Source organism: Lotus japonicus, chromosome 2 (assembly GCF_012489685.1).
Source record: "Lotus japonicus ecotype B-129 chromosome 2, LjGifu_v1.2".
NCBI classification, from domain to species: domain Eukaryota; kingdom Viridiplantae; phylum Streptophyta; class Magnoliopsida; order Fabales; family Fabaceae; genus Lotus; species Lotus japonicus.
In genome coordinates this window covers 88,400,922-88,423,873 of record NC_080042.1, presented here as the reverse complement: position 1 = coordinate 88,423,873, position 22,952 = coordinate 88,400,922, and the positions used below count along the sequence as shown (strand labels likewise).

Genomic DNA, 22,952 nt, shown 5'->3' with positions numbered 1-22,952 from the left:
GTTACATAGAAGTTATTGTCATCACCACCAACCACACGACTAGGCAGTAGCATAGCTTGGATGTGAGGCCCAAAATATTTTTGTAATGCACAAGTTAAATTATCTATCTAAACCCTAAATCAAAGTGCAAATAAACATATTTGAAAACTCTATCTTAATTCTTAAGAATCGATTTCAGCAATCAAATGTGAATCTCTATGAGACTACTATTCATTTCTCCATGAAAGATCTCCAAATCTGAATAACGTCGTAAAACTCAATTCCCTTTATACTGTTTTCTCCTTTCACCCTTGGTATTCTTATTCAAAAAGCAAACACTATTAAAATATCAAATATCAAAGTGCTTGCAAGAAACTAGATAAACTAAGGGAATACCGAATCAATAATTATTTATTCACACCTCAAAATGAGGTGGAGAAAAAGAGAGATAGGAAGAAAAGAAAAAATAAGAGTGAGAAAGTATAAGATGTGATAGATGATAAGAGGAGATAGATAGAAATAAAAATAGGTGGAAATAAAGTGTATAAAAAAAGAGTGTGTATATATCATTACCCGTTATTCATTTTTTTGATTTTAGATTTAGAGTAAATAATATTTTTTATATAAAATGGATAATATATTTATTTATATTTCAACGAGAAGTCATTGATTCCACAGACTGACAGATGAGTGACATATTCCGTTTACCTAATTCTGTCAAATCTCCATCCTATACCGTCCGATAGAAATCGGACGACACACAATTAATTCAACCAGTGGTCACTGAGCCCAGCCCAGTTGATGATCAAATCCTAATACAGATACTACCCGACCTTCTCTGCTTTTCTTCACTTTTTCGCCGCTTTTGACTCACTCTCTCTCTCTCTCTCTCTCTCTCTGTAAGTCCTTACTTTTTCATCGATTCTTCTTCTCATAATCGTTTCAATCCCCGATGATCTTGTTATACTGATATAGCACCATCTTCTTCTTTGCGTGTGATTACTAGGTATTATCACCATGTCTAAGTCTAACCATCAAGAATCAAGTGCTGCATGGAATGCCAATTACCCTCACCCTAAGCTCAATGAAAGAATTCTTTCTTCCCTTTCACGCAGAACTGTTGCTGCTCACCCCTGGCATGACCTAGAGATTGGTGCATACATCACTTTTCCCATTTTCTTTCAATTATAATCAATTTACCACTATTTATTTATTTAGGGGAAAACTCACAAATGATTTCATTTTACACATGCAGGACCAGGAGCTCCTTCAGTTTTCAACTGTGTAAGTTTTTTTCAGTTTTCTCAATTGGTTATTAATTAATTAACCTTATAGAAATGATTTTTTTTTCTCATGGATTATAGATATATAAGTTTTGGGCTTCTAATATTAATTTATTTCTGGAAATCCATCAAATATTTATTACTATTTGTACTTATATGAATAGTGATGCAGCTAGAAAAGAGAGTGATTTAGATTTAACAAGGATATAATGCTAATGGGAAATTGGGAATCTCATTTTATTGCTTGAGATGTATAGTGCCTAAATTTGGCAATCTGGAACTTCAAATCTTACATTTTTGCTTGCTTGAATTGTTTCACCAAACTCTTGTTTCCCATCAATGTTTTGTTAGAGAAATAAATGGATTTTCATGGCAGGTTGTTGAAATTAGCAAAGGTGGTAAGGTTAAGTATGAGCTGGATAAGACCAGTGGACTTATTAAGGTTCGGTTCCCTTTTCTTTACTTAAATTCGCATTCTTTCATTCCATATGCTTGATTCATTTGCTAAATATGGAGGACTTTCTTGTATACTCTCATTCACCATTTCTACAATATTCGTCATTGGGATTTTTTTGGAAGAAATTTGAAGATGAAATTTCTTGAAACAGACACGCGTTTTTTTAAGCAAATTTTCCCAAATTGTGCAAGGTCAATTTCCTTTGCAAGCATCACATCTTGAAATGTCTAGGTATTTAGGAGAAAGCTTGTTGGTGTTTAATGTTAGGCTTCGAAGTAGGAATTTGGATTTATAGATAGGTGTTGACCAAAAGATTTTATAGATAGGTAGAATCACTCAAGAATCATGATAAAGTGATAAACTCAACCCCCACAATGCAATGCAGATGATCTAGATTGTTGTAATTGTTCTCACTCAAATGTTGTTTGCGTCCTTGACATTTTGAATGGTTGACTATGATTGTTATTAGGATTTAGGATTTAATGTGATCATTTGCTTCCTTGCTATTCTTATATTTTATAATGTTAATTTTACTAGCTTTGAATCTTTAATCGGTCTGTACCTCGGAATTACTAATGGATGGACTGAATAACAGGTTGACCGTGTTCTTTACTCATCAGTTGTGTACCCACACAACTATGGTTTTATCCCACGAACCATCTGTGAGGACAGTGATCCGATGGACGTTCTGGTTTTGATGCAGGTAACCATGCTTAAAAACCATTGTTTGTAATATTCAACAGAAATGGTTTACAGCCAAAAATTTAACTGTATTATAAGTGAAACTTATGATTGTTTTGAGCAGGAGCCTGTGCTACCTGCCTCCTTCCTTCGAGCCCGTGCTATTGGACTAATGCCTATGATTGACCAGGTAAAAGTTGCATCCAGCTTGCCTTTGTTGTTCATTCTGTTTGGGTAAATGTGAGAACCATGTCAAAGTCTGAAAAAAAATTGCCACCTAGGAACCTAGTAAGCATTTCTAATGATCGAGTGTTTGTATCTCTGACAGTGAATTTGAACATTAAGTCTAAGTGGTTGTCCTAATAACTAAAATGATAAAAACATTTCCATATCTTGTATATGATATGACGTGGTGAAATCTATCACCATTAACCTTTCATACCATAGTCCAATTTCAACTTTGGGGGAGTAGGGTTCATTTTTTTGGAGCAACAAAGTAAAATTGATAGATCCAAGGAAAACTATTCAAGGTATCCCACAGCACCATTGGAGTGATCTGACTGTAACTGTTGTTCCCTTTATACCTCTTTTGGCTTTCAGGGTTGTACATTTTGAATCATTTTACCCCATTAAAAGAAGATATTTGAAGAAAATGATATTTATAATTATGAATTCTGGTGTAGGGTGAGAAGGATGACAAGATCATTGCAGTTTGTGCTGATGACCCTGAGTTCCGCCATTACACGGACATCAAGGAACTTCCTCCACATCGACTAGCTGAGATCAGAAGATTCTTTGAGGACTGTATCCTTTTATTTGCATTTAATTAGTACATAAGCATATATGCATGTCAGTACATAGTCATTAACAATTAGACCCATTGATCAGTAGTTTTCTGGGGGTCAAAGAATTAAATTGCTCCCAATACCAAATTCCCTGGTTTGCTTCATTATCCTTAGCTTGCCATACTAGACAAGAAGAATGAGAACAAAAAAGTTGATGTGGAAGACTTTCTACCAGCTGAAGCTGCCGTTGAGGCCATCAAGTACTCCATGTGAGCTATCTTCCTTTACTATGATCTCCCATCTTATTCAAATTCTGTGTCTAGTCTTGGATTCTTGGCACTAATCTTGAATGATTTTAATTTTCCCTTTTGCAGGGACCTGTATGCTGCTTACATTGTTGAGAGCTTAAGGCAGTGACTTCTCAAAACTGAATTGCAGTTGCAGTGACCTCTAAAGTATTATGCAAATGTGGATAAAACCCCATAGACATTCTGATTTCTGTGTCAGTGTTGCGGCACTTATGCAACCATCGCTGTTTAACTCTTTTAATTTGAGGTTGCGGTTGTGTACTGCTACAACTCATATCTAGTACCGAAAGTCTGAAACCCTTATAATTACGAAAAGCAAGAAACAGGTGGTTGTTATTGTTATTACTATAGGTTCAACTGCCAAGTGTCTTTATTGTTTATGTGTCCACGGTGATAACACTCAATCACTAATGTTTTTCATACACCTTTTTCAACTCAACCTAGGGTGTGGGAAAGAAATAAAAGATCTTCAATGATAACTCAATCACTAATGTTTTTCACACACCATTTTCAACTTAACGGGTTAGAAAGGAAAAAAAAAAAAGAAAAGTGAATGATATGATATATATGATCACTAATGTCATGATAAAATGAGAGCATAAAGAGTAAATTTTAATGAAGAATTAATTCATTATTTTGATTATAAATATAGTTAAAGCATGTTTTATGTCATTTTGGTTATAAATTTATTTGAATGCAGAATAAATATTAATTTAAAATTACATGTGTTGTGCCACATTATTTTGGTCAGACAAATGGCAAGGTCACATGAGTTCATTCTAATGCGAGAATTAAAAGTGAAGTATTTCTCTAAACGCTCTTTACTACAATGAGAGACCAAAACCAAAAATTGATATATTTTATGCATACATGTAATAAAATCAATGACTGAGTAATGAGTTACACTAGGATAGTAGCCCGTTTCCGTGCGATGCACGGACGAGCTATTCTACCGTTTAACATATTTAATTTTGTAATTTATTAATGTGATGAACAAATTAACTCACATACATATAATTTGTAATTTTTTCAAATATATAACATCAACAAAATTTATTATTAACTTTGCTAAAACATAGGTGACAATCAAGTGATTATTAACTTTAATGTATGTGTATAACAAATGTGCATTTTGCATTTTATCCGTTTTTCAATAGACTTAAATAAGTTTTTCGTCGCTCCAAAATACATCATTTTTGTTTTCCATCATATAATTTCTCTCCACATTAAATTACATGCTCAGTCACAACAAATTCAAGTTTCACATGCATAACCAACCTTGGATAGTTTTACCATTAAATACATTCAAGCAAACATGTAAACACACAAAGTGCCACAATTAAGGGAAAGTATAAGTAACATAATCAAAAGAGATGGAACAAAGTTACAACTTCTTCAAGATAGATTACTGGGTGTATACATGAACCCTGTATCTATTTGGCTGGATCATTCTCCACAACTGCATCATGTGTCCTGCAACAATATCTCCAAGCCTCCTAAATGTAGCTCATAGATGTCAAACCGCCGACAACAAACCTCACCCTTTAACCCAGAATTGGTATGTCTTTCACCTCATATCTCACAAATGAAGTATCAAAGAATTTCTCATTTGTTTCAAGATCAATTTGGAAGCAGAACATTTATTTCATGAGGCAAGTGTCCGAAATGTTCTTGCTAGACATGATTGGGGATCATCATTCGCATTTGAATTTGACACCGTAAGTAAAGAAATTAAGTATAATGCAGCAAGGGGGTGTTTGCTTGTGGGGTTTTTTTATAGTTGCTGGATTTTTGTCAGCTTTATGTTTGACATGATTGGTTGCAGTACCGTTGTAGTTACTGCTATATGGCACAAATATATACATTTTATTTTGCTTCAAAAACAATCCATTTTTTCTCACATATTAGATTGGTAAAGAGAGATTATTTTAACAGAGTAATTTCTATGGATTGTTCATGTAAAGTTTTTCACACAACCAACCAAATTTGAAGTGGTACAAAGTCGAGCCATTTACTTTATGAAGTAGTTCCACAAGGATGCCAAGTCATAATCCAACAAAATGATATACGAAATACAAAGAACTCAGCTCAGGAGCATGAATTAGTGATGAGAAGTGCTTTTCCCAAGATCTGCTAATTCTTAAATTCATAAAATACAAGCCTATAGAAAAGGAATTAAAACATGCACTTCAATTCTCATTCCACAAGCCTATTTTGGTGTGAATTGGTTGCTGTAAAATTCATTGTTAAGTGTTAAACTGAGAGGAGTTAATCTAACAAACCATGAAATTAAGATTTCTCTATTATCATAAGCTCCACAACAATTGATGTGGTGTTGACAGCTAAAAAGAGAAAACATGCAATTGGATCAAGAGCATCTGCTTGCTGGCACATAACCCTAAGAACTCTAGTATCAAAGAGATGTAGTCATTGATGTCGCTCATTTGATGTAAGATTTAGCGCCAAGACCATGGGACCTTAACTCTCTCACCTTTCTCTTCTTTCTCAAACAACTCTAACAAATACGGGTTAATGTAAAATTGTAATTTGTAATAATATAATTTTAAACTAAAACTAAAATTTGGAGCTAGGCAGCTAGCCAAACATGCTTTTATTTATAATCAAAGTTTGACTAAAGTATTTGAAATAAGTTGCTAGCAACTACAAAATTTGGAAAGTCTAAAAGAAGTATAGTCGATGCACAATCATGATCAAAGGAACAAATCATTAATACAACCTATCATCTTCTCAAGTATAGCTTTTCCTTTTTATCAAATTTCCAAAGACCAACATATTTTGGGATTCCTTCCATCATTAGGATGCAGCAAATGCTATTCTTGCAGAAAAGTTTTTCTCCACTCTTCTCTGATAAGCTCCTTCTGCAACACCTACTCCTTCACCCTAAATTCTCCTACATCAATTTAATAGTAATACATGCAAATCAACCGGTTTCAGTTCTCCTACTTATTGCAACTGATGCTACCAAATCTTCATATAAGCAAAATCAATCATATTACCAGATAATGGATATACTGCTAGAAAATTAAAAGTTCTTCGAATTCTCTTATAAGTTACTCCTCTTTGCTTGTCAGTATATTATATTCCAATTCTTTGTAAAAAAAATCAATTTGATTTCACACACCTTTTTGTAAGTAGGTTAAGACAATATTTAATCAAAAGCGAGGCACAAACATGTTAATGAAATAAGCATGGTTACTGTTGTTTCATATAAAAGACTAAAGAGGAAGAAAACAAAATTCCAAATAAAGAGAAGACCGAAACATTCAAGTTCCATGACATGTCATTGTATAATTCAAATATGCCTTAAACTTATCTCAGACAGACAAAGTTTTCTTTCTTTTTCTTCAGTTTTATCTTTTGAATGAAGATGAACATGCATTTCCAAGATAGCAGGGAAAAACAAATTTATTCATGATGAAAAATATATTGCTGAAAATCGTACAATATTGTAGAGGTTCTATCAGAGGATTGAAAAACCTCCCTAATTTGCTATAAATTGCAAAAAGAAGCAGGTAAACTATCAAAGACATCTATAACAAACCATAAAGTTAGTCATTTAAAGACAAAACCTTAACTTTGTTCATTACCTACTGATTCCTGTAAACTCTTCTTCTTTATCTTATATCTAGTTTCTTCCTCCACCTTTCTGGCACACACTCTCCCTGTCTTTTCTTTCCCAATAATTGAATCAAAATTTATATTCTTTTGCTTGAGTTCTCTCTTACTGCATCCCCTTCTCATACATGGTTCAAGTTTCACTCATACTTTCAAAATGGGGCTTGATCATCATGCCATATGTGGTTTACATGGCTTTGTTTGCACTTCTCTTTTGTTTATGACAATTTCAAGCTGGATCCACCAGGGGTTACTAAGTGAAGGTAAGTGAGAAATTTTTGAAACTTTTAAGTAGAAACCATATCGAACTAACCTTGATATTTTTTTTTTATGTTTTAACAGCTAGAAAGACTCGCAAACAAAGTGGTTTGGACCAAGTAAAATTTGACTTCTGTGTTAAATTCCTTTCTTCCTCGAGTGATTAACATGAGTTGGTTTTGGTACTCACCAGGATCAGCTGCAAGCTGCAGTTCTGTTATCACTCCAAAACAACACTGCATGAATGAAACCGAGAATCACACATATATATCACTCCAAATTAAAAGAAATCATGCTCTTAAGGCATGAGAAAAATGCTCATTTCAACAATCATGTATATCTCATGATCATTAACCAATAAAAATACATAATAATAGAATTGAGGGCTCTTTGGCTTGCTTTGGACAACAACCTCTATGTTCTCCATCACTGCAGAGGCCACTAACGGAATTCCACCAATAGCTTACAAGTTTCATGTTATATTGAGCCTAAGCAAAAGACAACAGAAGAAATAACACAATGCCTTAAGAAGAAGGAATAAGAAGAAACCCGAATCAAATCTTAAATTAATAGAGACATACACAAACACAAAGCACCAAGCTTGACTAACTAAACTGGATTTTGAAGCCATGATGGAGAAAACAACAGAGTGAAAAGGGGTTGTTCAAGTGCAGGGCATGGTGAAGTTCCATCATTGTCAAAAAAAAAAGATACTGGAAAATATTTCTATCAAAGTAAGATCAAAATTACTTTTTTTTTTCAAAAATTGGAGAGCAAACAAAACCATCTCTCATTATTGTCACAATAATTATTTGAGATTAGCAAGAATAGCAAATTCTCCACCTTGACACAAGAGTTTCATAAATAAATAAATAAACCAAGAGATTAGCTATACACCTAAGTATAACACCAAAGCTAGCAAATACAACACCATAATTGGAGATTAAGTGAAAAACTGAATGATGAGGAAGACAATCCCCTTTACTACTTACTTAACAGAATGCAGATATACTATTGCACTCCAATATTCCACATTTAGTTCCTATTTTTTTCTGGTAGCTCAGATATCATACCTAAACTTATGATATGTAACAGAATTATCTACTAAACCCTCACTATTAATGGGGGGAATACATTGGATCTTACTTAAGTTTCAAATCGGGAATACATTGTTCAATCGTTCCAACGCTAGAGTAGATAACTCCAAAATGAACTTATTAACATATCTCTTAGTTTAACTATCCAATTGGGTAAATTTTAAATCATAAGTTGAGGAAAAGGAATTTTATTGCCAGCACTATTATTGGTAGGAGATCCATTTCATAAGGCAATCAAGAGATTTAAAACCAGAGATCAGGAAAGGCAATACCACACATGATTTACAAAACACTGAAGCTTGACACAAAAAAGAAAATACCATTCTCGTGTTTAGTACATTGAAAGTGAGCACAAATCCCACCTGAAATATGAGTACATCTGTCTCATGCAAGAGTCTTTTTTATGAATTCCTTTATGAGCTTTGTGACAGTAAAGAGCATCCAAAAATATGTCCTCCTCACCTACACATTTCGAGCATCTCAATAGTTAAGACACAAAGTGGAAATATGAAGTACCTTAAAGTATTCTATGTTCATTTAAAGGTTAGAGATGCATGCCCTGAATAGTTCTAGCAAGCGAAGATAGATAGCGGCAAAATCAGTGACCTTGTTGAACTTGAGAAGTGCCATGATGTCATAAAACAAAAACTGACAACTCAAGCTTAGAAAACTTTAGAATCATCATGAGAAATAAATGTACTTAATTAAGGATTAAAGAGATTTGACATGCTTTTGTGATGCAGAAAAACTTGTTGATATCTTGGTCATGAAACAAATTCATTTAGGATTGAGGATTTAAATTCTTGGGATCTTATAGAAGTAGCAGCGACTTAATCTCACCAAAAAGCAGTTATCAGAAAGAGCCGATGAACAAAGAAAGACAATATGGTATGGTGATATGAAAGTAAGCAAAAAGACCTTGCCAAATAGCACTTACAGAAAGAAAGAAAGAAAACACCAAAAATAGGGATAGAAAAGGATATAAAATACTACAAACTGGAAAATGAGTAGTTATAGCATAAAAAATGTATACCAATAATATCAGATTCTCAAACAATATGTAACTAAGCACATTACAGAGCTTGAGCTATATATCATCTTTCTATCTCATTTAAATCTTCTAAACCAAATATTACTATTACTCCTTGAAGACTAACTTCTACAGAAAAAGACAAGGCACCAATCATTTCACTCAAGAAACAATGTATTTTCCGTCAAGCATCAATCTCAACAACTCAAGATAACATAATTTCTGAAGTTGATAAGGTATTATCTCAAAAATTGATACGAAATTTTTTAATGTATTAAAAAAAACCAAACCCTGAATAAGAGAAGAAGAAATGAGACTGGATTTTATTCAGGAAAAAAATAAAATACATCTTATCTTTTATTGAAAACAAAGCCATGTTCAAAGAGTCCATGTGGCTAACCCAATAAATCCCAGCCCAAAAATAGCTACTGTAGATCTTGGATCGACACTATCAGTTTATCACTCAATTTACCGAGTATGAACCATGATTCTTCCACTGCATAAGAAAATCTCCAACAGTTAAATATTTCAAAGTAAAACAAAAGTTTCATTCTGAGGATTGAGGATTGAAGTTCAAATCCCTTCTTCTCTTTTCAATTTACCAACTTAAAAGTCATAGGTGATAGTAAATAGGAGCAGCAATCACATTCTACAATGAAAATCCCACAAATTAATTAAAGCCTAAAATCAATTTTAATCTACACACAAGAATAACTGAATGACAACAAATTGAGCTCTCAACAGAAGTTTAAAAACATCATACCTAGAAAAACAAACAACAAACCAACTTCATAAAACAAAAAACCCAACAGGGCAAACCTCTCGCCTCCGCACCAGAGCACCGCGAGGTTTAGTCGCTGCCGTCCCTTGAACCATCTCCGCGGAGCCACCACCTAAAATTAAAGAAGAATTGAGCATAGAGCAATGTTGCAGGATGGGAAGAACAACAAAACAAAGCAAAGGCAGTATTTATAGAGAAACAAAAAGGAGAAAGCCATAACTCTATGAGAAACATGACATCATTTGAATAGGATAACTGTGGGATTTATTGGGAAAGAGAGAAATTGCATAAACCCATAATCCACCTGCTATATTCCGTCATCTTCTCCTGTCCTCCTTCTTCTTCTCACCTAACCCGATCTTGAATGAAGCAACATATGTTATATTTTCCATTATCTTCTCTTGCTATCTAGGGTGGGTGACGAAAATCGTACTTCCTCTTCCATCATCTTCTCTTCTCACACTCTTGCTGTTCCCTTCTTCCATCATCCTTTCTTCTCTTTCTCCTTCCTCACTGTTCAACGGCAGACTACTGATGGGAAATGACAAGTGGTAAACCAAAAAATGAAAGATAGATGTCGTAGGTAATGTGTGGTTAGGTGAATAATAGATAGCCGTTGGATTAGAAGTTGAAATCAATGGCCCAGATTTGAGGTCTCTTAGGAATAGTAACCTGAGGTTTTGTCTTTCTAAGAGGTATCTAGTATTGTAGCCCGTTTCCGTGCTATGCACGGACGAGCAATTCTATGATTAAATATATTTATATTTATTATTTATCATGGTTAAACAATTAAATCAAAGTTACTATTTACTATCAAAGATAACTCCAAAATGAACTTATTAACATAGTGCTTTGAGAAAACGTATGTGTGATAGATAATCCCAAATTATGAGGTCATTGATTATAAGAGTCACCATGTGGATAAATTGTGAATTATCCTATGATTTCCCCAGCATATACGATAAATGCTTGGGTCATAAGGTCTGCTGCATATCATCAATCATTATCATGGAAATGGATGCTGGTGATCATGAGTCCCTTACAAAGCAAGTCATTTATTTCCCTTTTCCCTAACCCAAATGCATGAGATGAAAGTGTCAGCTTTAAAAACTTTGCAAACGAAGATTCCAATTCCAATAACATGATAAAAACCACAAGAATAAATAAATAAATAAACCTGGAAATAAGTAACAAACCTCAGGACCATGGAAGACGAAAGGCACATTCCATATGTAAAGAGGAGTGGAACCAACATAACTCTGAAAATAAAACTTGTCATACCACCAGGACCTAATCTCTGGGTTCAAAGTGTCAAGTTAGGAGGATGACCAGGCCAACACCAATCATCAAACTCATTGCCATGGGAATCTTTAACATCATGCCTTTTAAACATGCACTTCAATTCTCATTTGCACGAGTTTGGTGTGAATTTGTCGCAGTAAAACCTATAGTGTTAATCTGTGAGGATTTAACAAACTGTGAAATAAGTACCTCTCAATTGTATAATAATAATATTAGGATTAAGATTTCTTAAATGAGTATTTCAGGTTATTGTTCTAGTAAGAGTTAAAGTGGGGATAATAATTCCTAAAGAAGAAACACTTTGTGACTTAAGTTTGAATCTTGGATCTACTTAACTTAACATGACACTAAAATATGTTTCTAACGTATAAATTGTCTCCAACTATATTATGTTCCATAGAAGCCTCGGAACATGGAAGATGGGTTCACATATTAAATAAGTGTGAAAAGACGAAAAAATAACCTGTTCAGTGAATAGTGACACCAGTTTGTTGTGTGTAATTCGAAGTGCAGTTTCAACTTTGTTCACAGTCTGACCTCCTTTTCCACCTTCTCTTGAAAAATGATAAATGCTTATGTTGCTCATGTTCTCATTTTCTTTTCTAGTTTGCTATTTTAGGAGCCCAAGTTTCACTTAGAAGGTTTCTGCAGCAAGCGACAAAGATACATTGATAACAATGAATAAGTGAGATGCTAAAACAACAGCAGTGCCTAACTAAATGCAAGAAAAATCAACAGCAGTTGCCTTAAATCTTCATAAACTACATCATGGTCAAGAAAAGTTTACACATCATACTATCATAGAGGTTACCTCAAGACAATAGTACTCTAAATATACATGCTTTTATAGATCTTAATTAGTATCCAAGGCATTAGTCAGTTGTCTAGTTACATATTTAAAACTCTTTACTTTCTTTTTCCTTTTTATTGTTTAATAGAAAGGTGTTAAATTTCTGTTAGCTGCCTGAAATGGTTACAGAATAAGACACAAATATCAACTTAAACAAAGAAAAATAGGAGAGGTAATATTAGGATAAAAACAATACCAATATGAAGAGGCTGTGAAATTTAATGAGCATAGGACAGCTATATAACTGTACAACAACAATACCTCTTTTTGATTGCTATAGCTACCCACTTTCAAATGATCATTTTTAATACTTCGAGTTGAGTACATTACTTTGAACTTATAAAAGCATTGATCAATGTTAAAACTAAAAGATAAGAATTGGAATCCTACAATGCTAACCTCTTGCAATATTAAGCTTAGTTTAGCCAACGTGGATCAAGTATATTTCATTTCACCATTGCATTTAGTACCACTTCCATGTACTTTTGAGGAGGAAAAAGGAGGAAGGAAACTGCATTAACCTATAAACTAAAACATGTGACAGAGTGAAAAGAAGTGGTTTAAGAACTTTCAAAGGACTATATACAGAGGGAAAAAAAACATACACAATAAGCAAATCACCATTGAAAATTGGTAGTATTTCCCCATCTACAGGTTGAAATAAAACACTTAAGAATTGTATAAACATACCTGCTGAGTTTTTGAGCTGTATTCAATATAATAGGTAGCTCCAATCTGTTTGCGGAGCTCCTCACCCTAGTTATGAGCAAAAGCCAACAGTTTCAAAAAAAATACTGCATGTTGAACTCTAAACAGGTAAATGACTAAACTGTCAAAGACTAAACACACCATACCCCTTTATAAGTTCTTCAAGACTGACTCAATACAAAGGTCTCATATTCTAAGAGAGGACTTGCAATAGAGCACAGTAAATATAAAGACCAAACTTGTATAGACGTGCACAAAGCCAAATACGTTAAGCTTCGTCCATATTCCCAGACACTGTTTTTCTTAGTTTTGTAACAAGTATTGCACTTATATCACTATCTATGAGAAAATCCATTCTTAAATCCGAAGCTACATTTGTCACTATAACCGAGAAAAAAAGGTTGTGTAGATTGAAAAAAATGGCTTTGAAAAGAATGCGAAACTCAGTAACAAAGTCTTTGTGAAATGATGGTATATACAGAAAAATCTTTGTGTAATACAAAGCTATATGTAGATTGAATTGATCCATCAGTTCCTAAGTTAAATATGCAGTAGCGTATGTACCTAATGCTTTGCTCCTTTTCTACTCATTCATGATTCCAGTACTTTAATTTTTCATCTCTTTCTCGTGGTGTGTCCTGCAACAGTAAAATTGAGTCCACAATATTATCCTCATACACCAATAGGCAATAGATACCTAACTATTATAATCCATCATATGCGCAAACCAAACTAATTCATAACTTTGAAGTTATAGAAGATTAGGGTTGACCATTCTTTACTTATTGTAGAGATCAATTAAAATACCAGCTAGTGCATATAATATCTATACACTCAAATACATGCACTTTTCAACTTATTATAATTGAGATGAACAGATAGCTTGGAAATCGCACAAAGTTTATGCATTTAATATAACTCAGATCATATGAATACATGTACTTGCATTTCATGGACCAGCTTGGAAAATTGATCATTGTAGAACATACCTTCCGGTAGAAAGTGAAACTTCATTGCAATCATAGTAACCTGTAAAATTTTAAAACATCAGTTACAAAAGTAAATGATGAAAATAACTTTAAAACCTTAAAGAAATTCTTGAAGATAGATTTTGTGACCACCAATCCCATATGGTGTTACTTACAAATACAAGACCACTAAAGGTCAGTGGAAACAAATGCTTGCAATTATTGAAGGAAAGCATACTTGTTCGAGGCCCTTTTAGCCACCAAGGTCTCCATTTTGTGATTCTCAGAACATTTCATATATCCATCTCATCTTTGCAACCATAAAACATATTACAGTTCCTATAGAAAAAGCATTCTTTTGATGCTAAGCAGGTCCATGCCATTAAGGACTTTTGGCTCCTTAAAGCTTTGTCCACGTCCACTTTTGAGACAGAGGGAAAAGTACCACACACTGGTTTCACCATTTGGATCTCTCCTACACAAGCACAGAGAATCAATCAACAAATTGTGACACTGGTGAGTGAAATCACATTAGTTAGAGTGAAGTAATCGTATGTGCTGGCTTATTGTAAGAATTAAGACACAAAATAGCACACAAAATAGCACATCCAAAAAGTTACATATGCATAAAGTGAGTAGTGGAAGGGGTCTAGTAAAAAATTAAATCATCGAGAACATGTTTTACAATATGTTGAATACCATGAGCTCTACAAAGCACAATTTCTCTATGTAGTATTTTCCTTTAAGCAAGCAAAAAAATAAGAAAATGAAAGAAGAAGTGCACGTAGGTGGTGTGGCTTCCAGAATCATAAAGTGACAAGTAAGAGGTAATAGAGTATCAAACAAAAATGAAAGGGTTGCAATAGTGCCAAACAATAAAAAAAAATCATCAAAGAGGAAAATGAAAGGGACTACACAATGCACTCTCAGCTCACACTGAAATATGGAGAAGAAAAGAGAGAAGGGATAGCATAAAAGGGTATATCTCTGGTTCAGCAAATGGGAGGAACCAAGCATAGAGAAACATCATCTTCTTCCTTTCATTCCCCTGCACAAACAGAGCACAATACCCTTCACCATTTCCCTCAACCTCTACCACCATAGCCTCTCCACATCAAACCAGAACTCACACCCCCCATCTCCACCAAACAAAAAAACACGAATCCAAGAACCTTAACAGGACCTTCACCAACACCTTTTCTCATTCTCCAGTAACAACCAAATCACTTCCCTCTTCCAAGAACTAACTCTGTCCTGCATCTCACTTAATGTGACTTCAAGACCATTTTGAATAGATCTAAATCATTCTTAGATGCAAATTAAGGGAGTAAGCATTCATGTGATCATATAGAAAACAGATTTAAACCAAGAAAAAGTATAAAGTGAAGGGAAACATTAAAAAAGCTTTCAGCAAATATGAGCCTATAATGAAAAATATGATATTGGATGTGAAGACAATATAGAAGGATATGTGAGCTTATGTATGCACTATAACATTGAAATCCCCATAACTAATAGAGGTTTCTCAGTACAATAAAAAAGAAAAAGGGTAAAATCAAATAACGCATTCATCTATGTATCAATGGATTTCTAGGTTGCATCACAAAAAAAAAGGTTAATGGATTTGAGAGAAAACAATAACAAAAACGTACCCGATACATAAGCTGCGGAGGGGTAAATCAACAAACTTCAAATGCAAAATCAATTGAGCATTTGTGGCTAGAAAAACAACAAAACAAAGGGGGTATTTATAGAGATTGCAGAGGGCAGAGGAAATCACTCTATCACTCCACAACCAATAGGAGATTATCAAATTTTAATAGGGTAACTATGTGAAGGATGATGGAAGTCTGTGCTCAGAATTGAATAATAGAAGCTAACCTGTTGCTACACGATTGGCTCCACCGTTCCATCCCGTCCAGTCTCATCTGACATAACCAGCAACGCCGTACAACGATGATATCTTCCTTGACCTTTCTCATTTTCATGGTCAAGTTTTCAATCATCACTTGCAAAAAGTTGATTATTTACCACGTATAATGTAGTTATAAATTATATTCTGCATATACTCAATGAAGCTGAGCTCTTGGCTAGATAGTAAGCCATGCTTAGGAGCCTATGGGTAGTTCATTACTTTCCTCAAAATTTTGGTTTTTTTAAACTTGCCATGAAGGATGCTTGCGTGTCGACCACATATGATATTGATTGTGTAATTTAGAGTCATGTTGACATGATTTATCATAGTCATTACATGTCACATCACTCCCTCGGTGACTCAATGCATGTGAAAGTAGTTGATACTGAAGTTCGACAACATCCTTCGTGGGTGGTAATTGTTCGAAGTTCAATGTTTCCCTTGTTCCATCTCAACCCCCCGTTTCACTAATTCCACCATTGTGAGCTAGCCTTTAAGCCACCAAATAGCCCTCACACCCCTTAGTTGAGTTTCGTCGTCCACAGTCTTTGCCCAAGTCGAATGAGCTTACTCTCTAGTGCAAGAAGGCACGTGGAGGACTCTCAAAAGCATGAACTTTTGTAGTGCCAATTTCCCCTTCTTCTCCCTCGTGTACTACAGCCTCCATCGGTGGCGCGACAAGATCCCTTCAATATTAACGTCATTAACTCCATCGTTACCTCTTTCATCTACCTAATGAGCTTATTTCGCACCTTTGTGTAGTCCTTCATCTCATTGATTTGACTTTTATGAGGATGGTGATGACTTCCACCACCATTGTGACGCCTCCACCGACCACCATACTTTTCACACTTTCGTATTTAGTCGATCCTATGAGGATGAAGAGCTCAAAATGTCGGCAAAGGATGTAGTATATATTATCACTGCTCGCGGAAGAATTAAGTGTCGACAACCATCAAATGCTCGCCGTTCTCGTCCAAGGTGTTGCAAAAGGTGACAAGGAGGTCAATGGAGGTGCGAGATGGTGGTGGACAACTTCATGCTGACGACTATGCTAGTTGTGGACATGGAAGGATGAAACATAATATTTCTAATCAATGAGAGTGGCAGGAGAAATTATCTACAAATTGCAGGTGTTTCATCTCAATCGTTAATTAACGTTTTTTTTATATCAAACGATGATAAGTGACTAACTCACATATATATAGGAGAGTTTTTCATAACGCACAATTCATCTTTCAGGAATTTATCATTGGACATCCCCACTCTAACACATATCACATATGTACCCTATCTCTTACCACTTGAGCTATCAATTCGGTATCAACGCACAGCTTTATTAGTATAAATTTGTTCATTTTCTCTAAAATTAATAGTGTACTAAATCCTAAATTTTATGGGATGTCTTTTTTATTTTTTGTAATCTAAATTTTACGGTGTTTGTCGGATTTCAATTTTCATCCTGTATAAAATAAAGGCTTAATTGCATTTTTACTCCTTCATCTTTCACCGTTGTGCGAAATCTCTCCCCCATGTTTAAAATGAGCGGATTCCCTCCCTTATGTATTAAGTTGTTAAATTTTGCTCCTTCCGTTAGTTAACCGTCTAAAAGCTAACAGCAGTTGTTATTTTCACCTCTCCTTTTACTATCTGCACCACCTACACTAAATTAAAAAATATTTTTTTATTTTAAAATTTTTATACTCAATGAAAAAAAAAAACCCCTCTTCTTCCTCAAATCACGTTTTTCCTCACCACCCACTCTGCCCCAACCATGAACCACCACCGCCACCCACATTTTCTTACCCAAATTTCCACATGTGTTTCCTTGCCTCTTACCCTCTTTTGCATTCTCACGTCTAAATCCCCATTCTTTGGGACCAAAACACCCAAATGACCCTTTGGCCTTCACCAAGCTTATCTCCAACCAGAAAATCACTCCTCTTCAAGCTTCTCCTTCCAGATAAACTATCCAAACCCAATTAAAGAGGAGCCAGAATGTACGAATCAATGGAACCAACAATAACACGAGAAACCCGCATCTATGAATGTCTGATAAAAACAAATGTACAAACCCAATTGCTAGTGAAAAAATCATAAGAAATCCCTACATCTCCAAAAACCGAGTAACAACCCAGCAAATCAAACCCCATATCGCAGCAACCCAAGAAGAAGAAGAAGGGTTTTTGAGTGGGGTGAAAGACAGAAGCAATGTGGGTCAATGTTCTAGTTCTTCTGTGTGGTATCAAAGGAAGGGGGATAAGGCGGGTTCAGGAAAACAGTGCTTGACGTTTTGGGCGGTGGCGGTGGCGTTTTCGGTGGTGGTGGTGGTTCATGGTTGGGTGGCCACCAGCGTTTTGGGTGGCGATGACGGAGGTGGTTCATGGTTGGGGGAGAGAAGAAGATAAGTGGGTGGGGAGAAGAAACGTGATTTGAGGAGAAGTTGGTTTTTTTTACATCAAAATAATATAAAAAATAATTTTTTATTTAATTTAGTTTAGGTGGTGCAGATAGTAAAAGGAGAGGTGAAAATAGCAATTGACGTTAGCTTTTAGACAGGCTAACAAACGGAAGGAGCAAAATTTAACAACTTAATACATGAGGGAGAGAATCCGCTCATTTTAAACATGGGGGAGAGATTTCGCACAACGATGAAAGATGAGGGAGCAAAAGTGCAATTAAGCCTAAAATAAAACAAAACAATTCCTAAAATGTTTAGAAAAAAAAATATTAGTGCTGTAAATGAAGTGGGGAAGCCGAACAGATAGATGGGAAATTGAGAGAGGAGAAAAACAGAAGAACGGTGTGATCGCTGTGCTGGAACTGTGAGGTATCACTGACTACTCACTCTCCGTCGTCGTCGAAATGGGAACTTTGGGCAGAGCTTTCTACAGCGTCGGATTCTGGATCCGCGAAACCGGCCAAGCCCTCGATCGCCTCGGCTCCCGTCTCCAAGGAAACTACTTCTTCCAAGAACAACGTACGTTCCTCTTCTACATTTTCCAATTTCTTACCCCTTTTCCGATCCCCATTTTCAATCTCAATCAATTTGCGATAATTAGGGTTTTGAAACACCATCTTTGCTCCATTTAGGGTTAGCTATGCTTGATTCTGATTCTGGGTGGAATTCGATTTGTGTTGTTGTTCAGTGTCCAGGCATCGACCTCTCATGAATGTGTTCGACAAAGCTCCCCATGTTCATAGGGATGCATTTGTGGCTCCCAGTGCCTCCCTCGTTGGCGATGTTCAGATTGGCCAAGCTTCCTCCATTTGGTACGGTTGTGTTCTCAGAGGTAAACAACACTACCAAACACGTTTGCTGCTGCTTCAGCTCATAACTTTTGCTATCGTTTTCGTTGAATTGAAATCGACCAGAATTTATTCAGTTTATCAGAGATTCTGACCATTGCAAACTGAAGATGATTGGAATTTAGAATTCATGTTAGGTTTTGTTTTCCGTAAATGTGCTTTGACATAAGACATGACTTAAGAACCATATCAAAACTTAATATACTGATTTCGTTGAAATGGAAATAAAGGACACTGTGACACAGGTGTGGCAAATGCCAAAATTGACCTGGGATGTGCTTTGTTAATCTGAGATTAGGCAGGTGAATGGTATACTAGGAATGTGAAGGCATTGAACTTTCATTTGGTGCAATAATAACTGGATCGGTTATAAGTGGAAATGAAACTCGTTCACTTCAAGATTGTTAATTTTGGCCTCTCTAGTTGCTTGAAAGTTACTTTCCATCCATTTGTATATCTTTATAGAGCACCAATGACTGAAAATCAAAACCTTTCCACCCCACTCAATTTTTTCAACGCCACCTATTTCCTACTTTCCTACTATTGCCTTCTGTGCCAAGCATACCCTTAAATCGTAAATTGCAATGTTTTCAGTCTCTCAATTATTGGTACACAATATTTGTCTGAAATACAAATCTAAAGGGTATAGCTGATGAGAAGGTGGTAAATTGTTTGTTTTAAGAGAAATGTTAAACCTTGGGCTGAAAAACAAAACAAGAATGTTAAATCCACGACGAAAGCTTTCTGACATGGGTTTTTTCCTTCAGAAGATATTAACTCTGAATTTTATTTCTGTATATTTTCTTCGGCTTTCTTTGGATAACACAGAATATATCACTGTTTTGATACTTATTCCCTTCACATTTCTTTGCTTCAACTATTTGCATTAAGATTGATTTGTTAAGGACATCTGCTATACTTATCAATATGCATGCACTCATAATCATTTCATGTGCATATTGTACCCTCTATATATTATGAGGTTTGAGTACTAATATTCTTCACACCCCCGTATTTCTGTTATTTGTGCCTCTGCTGGTGTCAACTAATTGATATTCTTTGTGTGAAGGTGATGTTAACAGCATTATTATTGGATCTTCAACTAATATACAAGACAATTCTCTTGTTCATGTTGCTAAGTCTAATTTGAGTGGAAAGGTATTACCTACTATCATCGGAGATAATGTCACTGTAGGTGAGTAAAATTGATGTTTGATCATTTTGTGAATGACTTAAAACATGGTTGGTGTGAACATTTTCTAAGGTTCTTGTACTATGATTTAGGACATAGTGCTGTGTTACAAGGATGTACTGTTGAAGATGAAGCATTTATTGGCATGGGTGCCACATTGCTTGACGGAGTATATGTTGAGAAACATGCCATGGTTGCTGCTGGAGCTCTGGTCAGGCAGAATACAAGAATCCCCTATGGAGAGGTTTGTATGAACCTTTTGCTTTGCTTCAGAGAATATAGGAATGTCCCATGTTCTTGTTTTTTGAAAACTGGAATAAAAGTTTTAGATCTTGTGATTCAATTGGACTTAAACTAAAATGAATGGTTCCAAAGATTTTCAGTTTTTTTTTTTACTTAATGCCTAGGATTATCATGCAGTATCCTTGATATTGCAGGTTTGGGGAGGTAATCCGGCAAGGTTCTTAAGGAAGCTCACAGAAGATGAAATGACCTTCTTCTCACAATCTGCCATAAATTATTCCAACTTGGCTCAGGCTCATGCTGCTGAAAATGCAAAAGAACTCGAGGAGGCAGAATTTGTAAAAGTTCTACACAAGAAGTCTGTTCGTCCTGGTGATGAGTATGCTTCAGCGCTAGGTGTTGTTCGGGAAACATCTCCAGAGCTTAACCTTCCTGATAATGTCGTGCTAGACAAAGTTCCAAAGGCTACTTAATTTTTTAAAAAATCTTTGGTTTAAGATTTTCTGAAGGATGGCTGCTTTTGTTTCCAATAAGCTTGAGGAGGGGGTTCATACTGTTCTCTTAAATATGAAAAGAACATGGTGCCTGTGTTGGCATATGGGTTTGTTCATCTCTGTGCTCAATGTGAACCTTTCATTTTGTTTGTAGGCAATAACTACAGTGGAACAATTAGTAGTACTACAGTTGTTCAGTCATCCTGGGACATATCCATAGTTATATGTAGTGGAGCATGTATTTTAAAATACAGAACATCACTTCTGATGTGCCGGTTGAGCCTGATGCTATTGCTGATATTCCCCGCCACCCCCACCCCTGTCATTTGCCAGTGTGTATCACTGCGGTTTTGAGTCTGTTAATTTTACATTTCCTTACATTTTTCGCTTTAAAATAAATAAAAGTGCATGTTTCTTGAATTTTCGCTGTAGGTCTCTCCGTTTTGGTTTGGTCAATCTCCATGTTCATTTTCTAGTGGTTAGGACACATGATTAGCTGCATTCTGGTTTTGATTAGCTGCTCTCAAAGCGAAATACCAAAGCTCCATTCAGGTCTTGATTAGCTGCTCTCTAAGTGATATATTAAATGTTATAATTTTGATGTTGCTTCTTCACATTTATAAGCTTACATGCTCTGTAGGATCTGCCTAAGTTCATAAGTGTCGCCTCTAGTCTTTTTTTCAAATGCCGTTCCAGCTATGCATTGCCGCTATGCCTTCTTGCGTAGAAGAAAAGGGAGGCTTTACGCATCACATTGGAGAGAGGCGGAGGCTGACAAATGTTGTCCAATGGGAGAAGGGGAACAATACTTAAAAGTTAAAACTGATAAAAGCGATTCTAAGTGAAAACCCTTTGAAACTTTAATCATTCCCGTTGTTGTGCTGATTATTTTTAATAAAGAGTGAATCACCATTTTGGTCCCTAAGAAAGTAGTCACCGGTCATATTAGTCCCTAGAGATCATTAATGGTTAAAAAAATCCCTGTAAGTGTTGACGTCGGTCATAGTAGTCCCTATCTAAGTTTGGCCGTTAGTCCCTGGAACGGAAAGTGCCCATGTGTCACGTTATGTGCCACGTAGGTTTCAATTTAGTCCCCGACATTATCAATTTAGTCCCTAGGTAATTAAATTTAATTAAAATAATGAGTTAAAAAAATAAAAATACAACCCAAATTAATCCCATCTTCATCCTTCCCATCATCTTCAACCCAAATTCATCCCACCCAAATCCTGTTTAAGAAAAACATCAAACCCCAACCCTCAAGCTTGTTTTTCTACCACACTCTTCATTCAATTCATTTACTGGATTTTGTCATGGCAAGGTTACCTCAGAAATTAGATGCAAACAAAGCAACCATTAAAGGGTCCCTATTAAACTGTGTTCATCAATTGTTGCACGGTATCAAATGAAAGCTTTAAATAAGATTTTCACAATCCAGACAAATGGTTTTTCTGTTCAAAACCATGAAAATAAGCAAGTCAATTGACTAGGAGAAAGAAAGCAAGCATAACTTTATTGAAATGAAGCAAAATGAACATATATCTCAACTTTACATTCAGAATGACCCAGAATGACTGTGTTAATTCCACAAACACTAGCAAGAAACGTTTGAATGTTGTTTGAACTGTTTTCACCCAGCAAACCCATCACTCCCTCTACCTCCCACTCCTCTTTTC

General features: G+C 35.4%; 2 protein-coding genes and 1 long non-coding RNA gene across 18 annotated transcripts; 2 read left to right on the top strand and 1 right to left on the bottom strand.

Moving 5' to 3' along the window:
* Positions 1–725: 725 nt before the first annotated feature.
* On the top strand, positions 726–3,838 carry LOC130740701 (soluble inorganic pyrophosphatase 1-like). 2 transcript variants are annotated; one of them, XM_057593379.1, is made up of 9 exons: positions 837–876; positions 986–1,132; positions 1,235–1,263; positions 1,639–1,704; positions 2,315–2,422; positions 2,525–2,590; positions 3,084–3,204; positions 3,373–3,454; positions 3,560–3,838. In XM_057593379.1, exons 2-9 carry the CDS (start codon positions 997–999, stop codon positions 3,600–3,602), a joined length of 651 nt encoding a protein of 216 aa, XP_057449362.1. In that variant the 5' UTR covers positions 837–876; positions 986–996; the 3' UTR covers positions 3,603–3,838. The 2 variants fall into 2 exon arrangements, with proteins under 2 accessions (XP_057449363.1, XP_057449362.1); XM_057593380.1 differs by lacking the exon at positions 3,560–3,838 and having other exon boundaries at positions 726–878; positions 3,373–3,458.
* A 2,251-nt stretch (positions 3,839–6,089) lies between these two features.
* LOC130740699 (uncharacterized) lies at positions 6,090–16,241 on the bottom strand. 15 transcript variants are annotated; one of them, XR_009020244.1, is made up of 10 exons: positions 16,005–16,241; positions 14,300–14,598; positions 14,145–14,184; positions 13,720–13,793; positions 13,138–13,203; positions 12,847–12,975; positions 12,061–12,242; positions 11,492–11,753; positions 7,800–10,407; positions 6,090–7,623 (listed from the first exon to the last, which is right to left on the bottom strand). It is a non-coding gene; the product is annotated as an uncharacterized LOC130740699 (long non-coding RNA). The 15 variants fall into 15 exon arrangements; XR_009020241.1 differs by having other exon boundaries at positions 12,847–12,968; XR_009020249.1 differs by having other exon boundaries at positions 12,847–12,968; positions 14,362–14,598.
* Positions 16,242–18,772: 2,531 nt separating this feature from the next.
* Positions 18,773–21,696, top strand: LOC130740697 (gamma carbonic anhydrase 1, mitochondrial-like). The gene is made up of 5 exons (XM_057593375.1): positions 18,773–19,018; positions 19,188–19,331; positions 20,417–20,542; positions 20,632–20,783; positions 20,977–21,696. Exons 1-5 carry the CDS (start codon positions 18,904–18,906, stop codon positions 21,253–21,255), a joined length of 816 nt encoding a protein of 271 aa, XP_057449358.1. The 5' UTR covers positions 18,773–18,903; the 3' UTR covers positions 21,256–21,696.
* Positions 21,697–22,952: the final 1,256 nt, after the last annotated feature.

Excerpts from the sequence above, each read along its gene's own strand:
- LOC130740701 (XM_057593379.1), top strand. The coding sequence starts at position 997 with ATGTCTAAGTCTAACCATCAAGAATCAAGTGCTGCATGGAATGCCAAT. Across the intron at positions 1,264-1,638 it reads CTCCTTCAGTTTTCAACTGT|GTTGTTGAAATTAGCAAAGG; the intron begins GTAAGTTTTTTT and ends TTTTCATGGCAG. Across the intron at positions 3,205-3,372 it reads CAGAAGATTCTTTGAGGACT|ACAAGAAGAATGAGAACAAA; the intron begins GTATCCTTTTAT and ends TTGCCATACTAG.
- LOC130740697 (XM_057593375.1), top strand. The coding sequence starts at position 18,904 with ATGGGAACTTTGGGCAGAGCTTTCTACAGCGTCGGATTCTGGATCCGC. Across the intron at positions 19,332-20,416 it reads GTACGGTTGTGTTCTCAGAG|GTGATGTTAACAGCATTATT; the intron begins GTAAACAACACT and ends CTTTGTGTGAAG. Across the intron at positions 20,543-20,631 it reads CGGAGATAATGTCACTGTAG|GACATAGTGCTGTGTTACAA; the intron begins GTGAGTAAAATT and ends ACTATGATTTAG.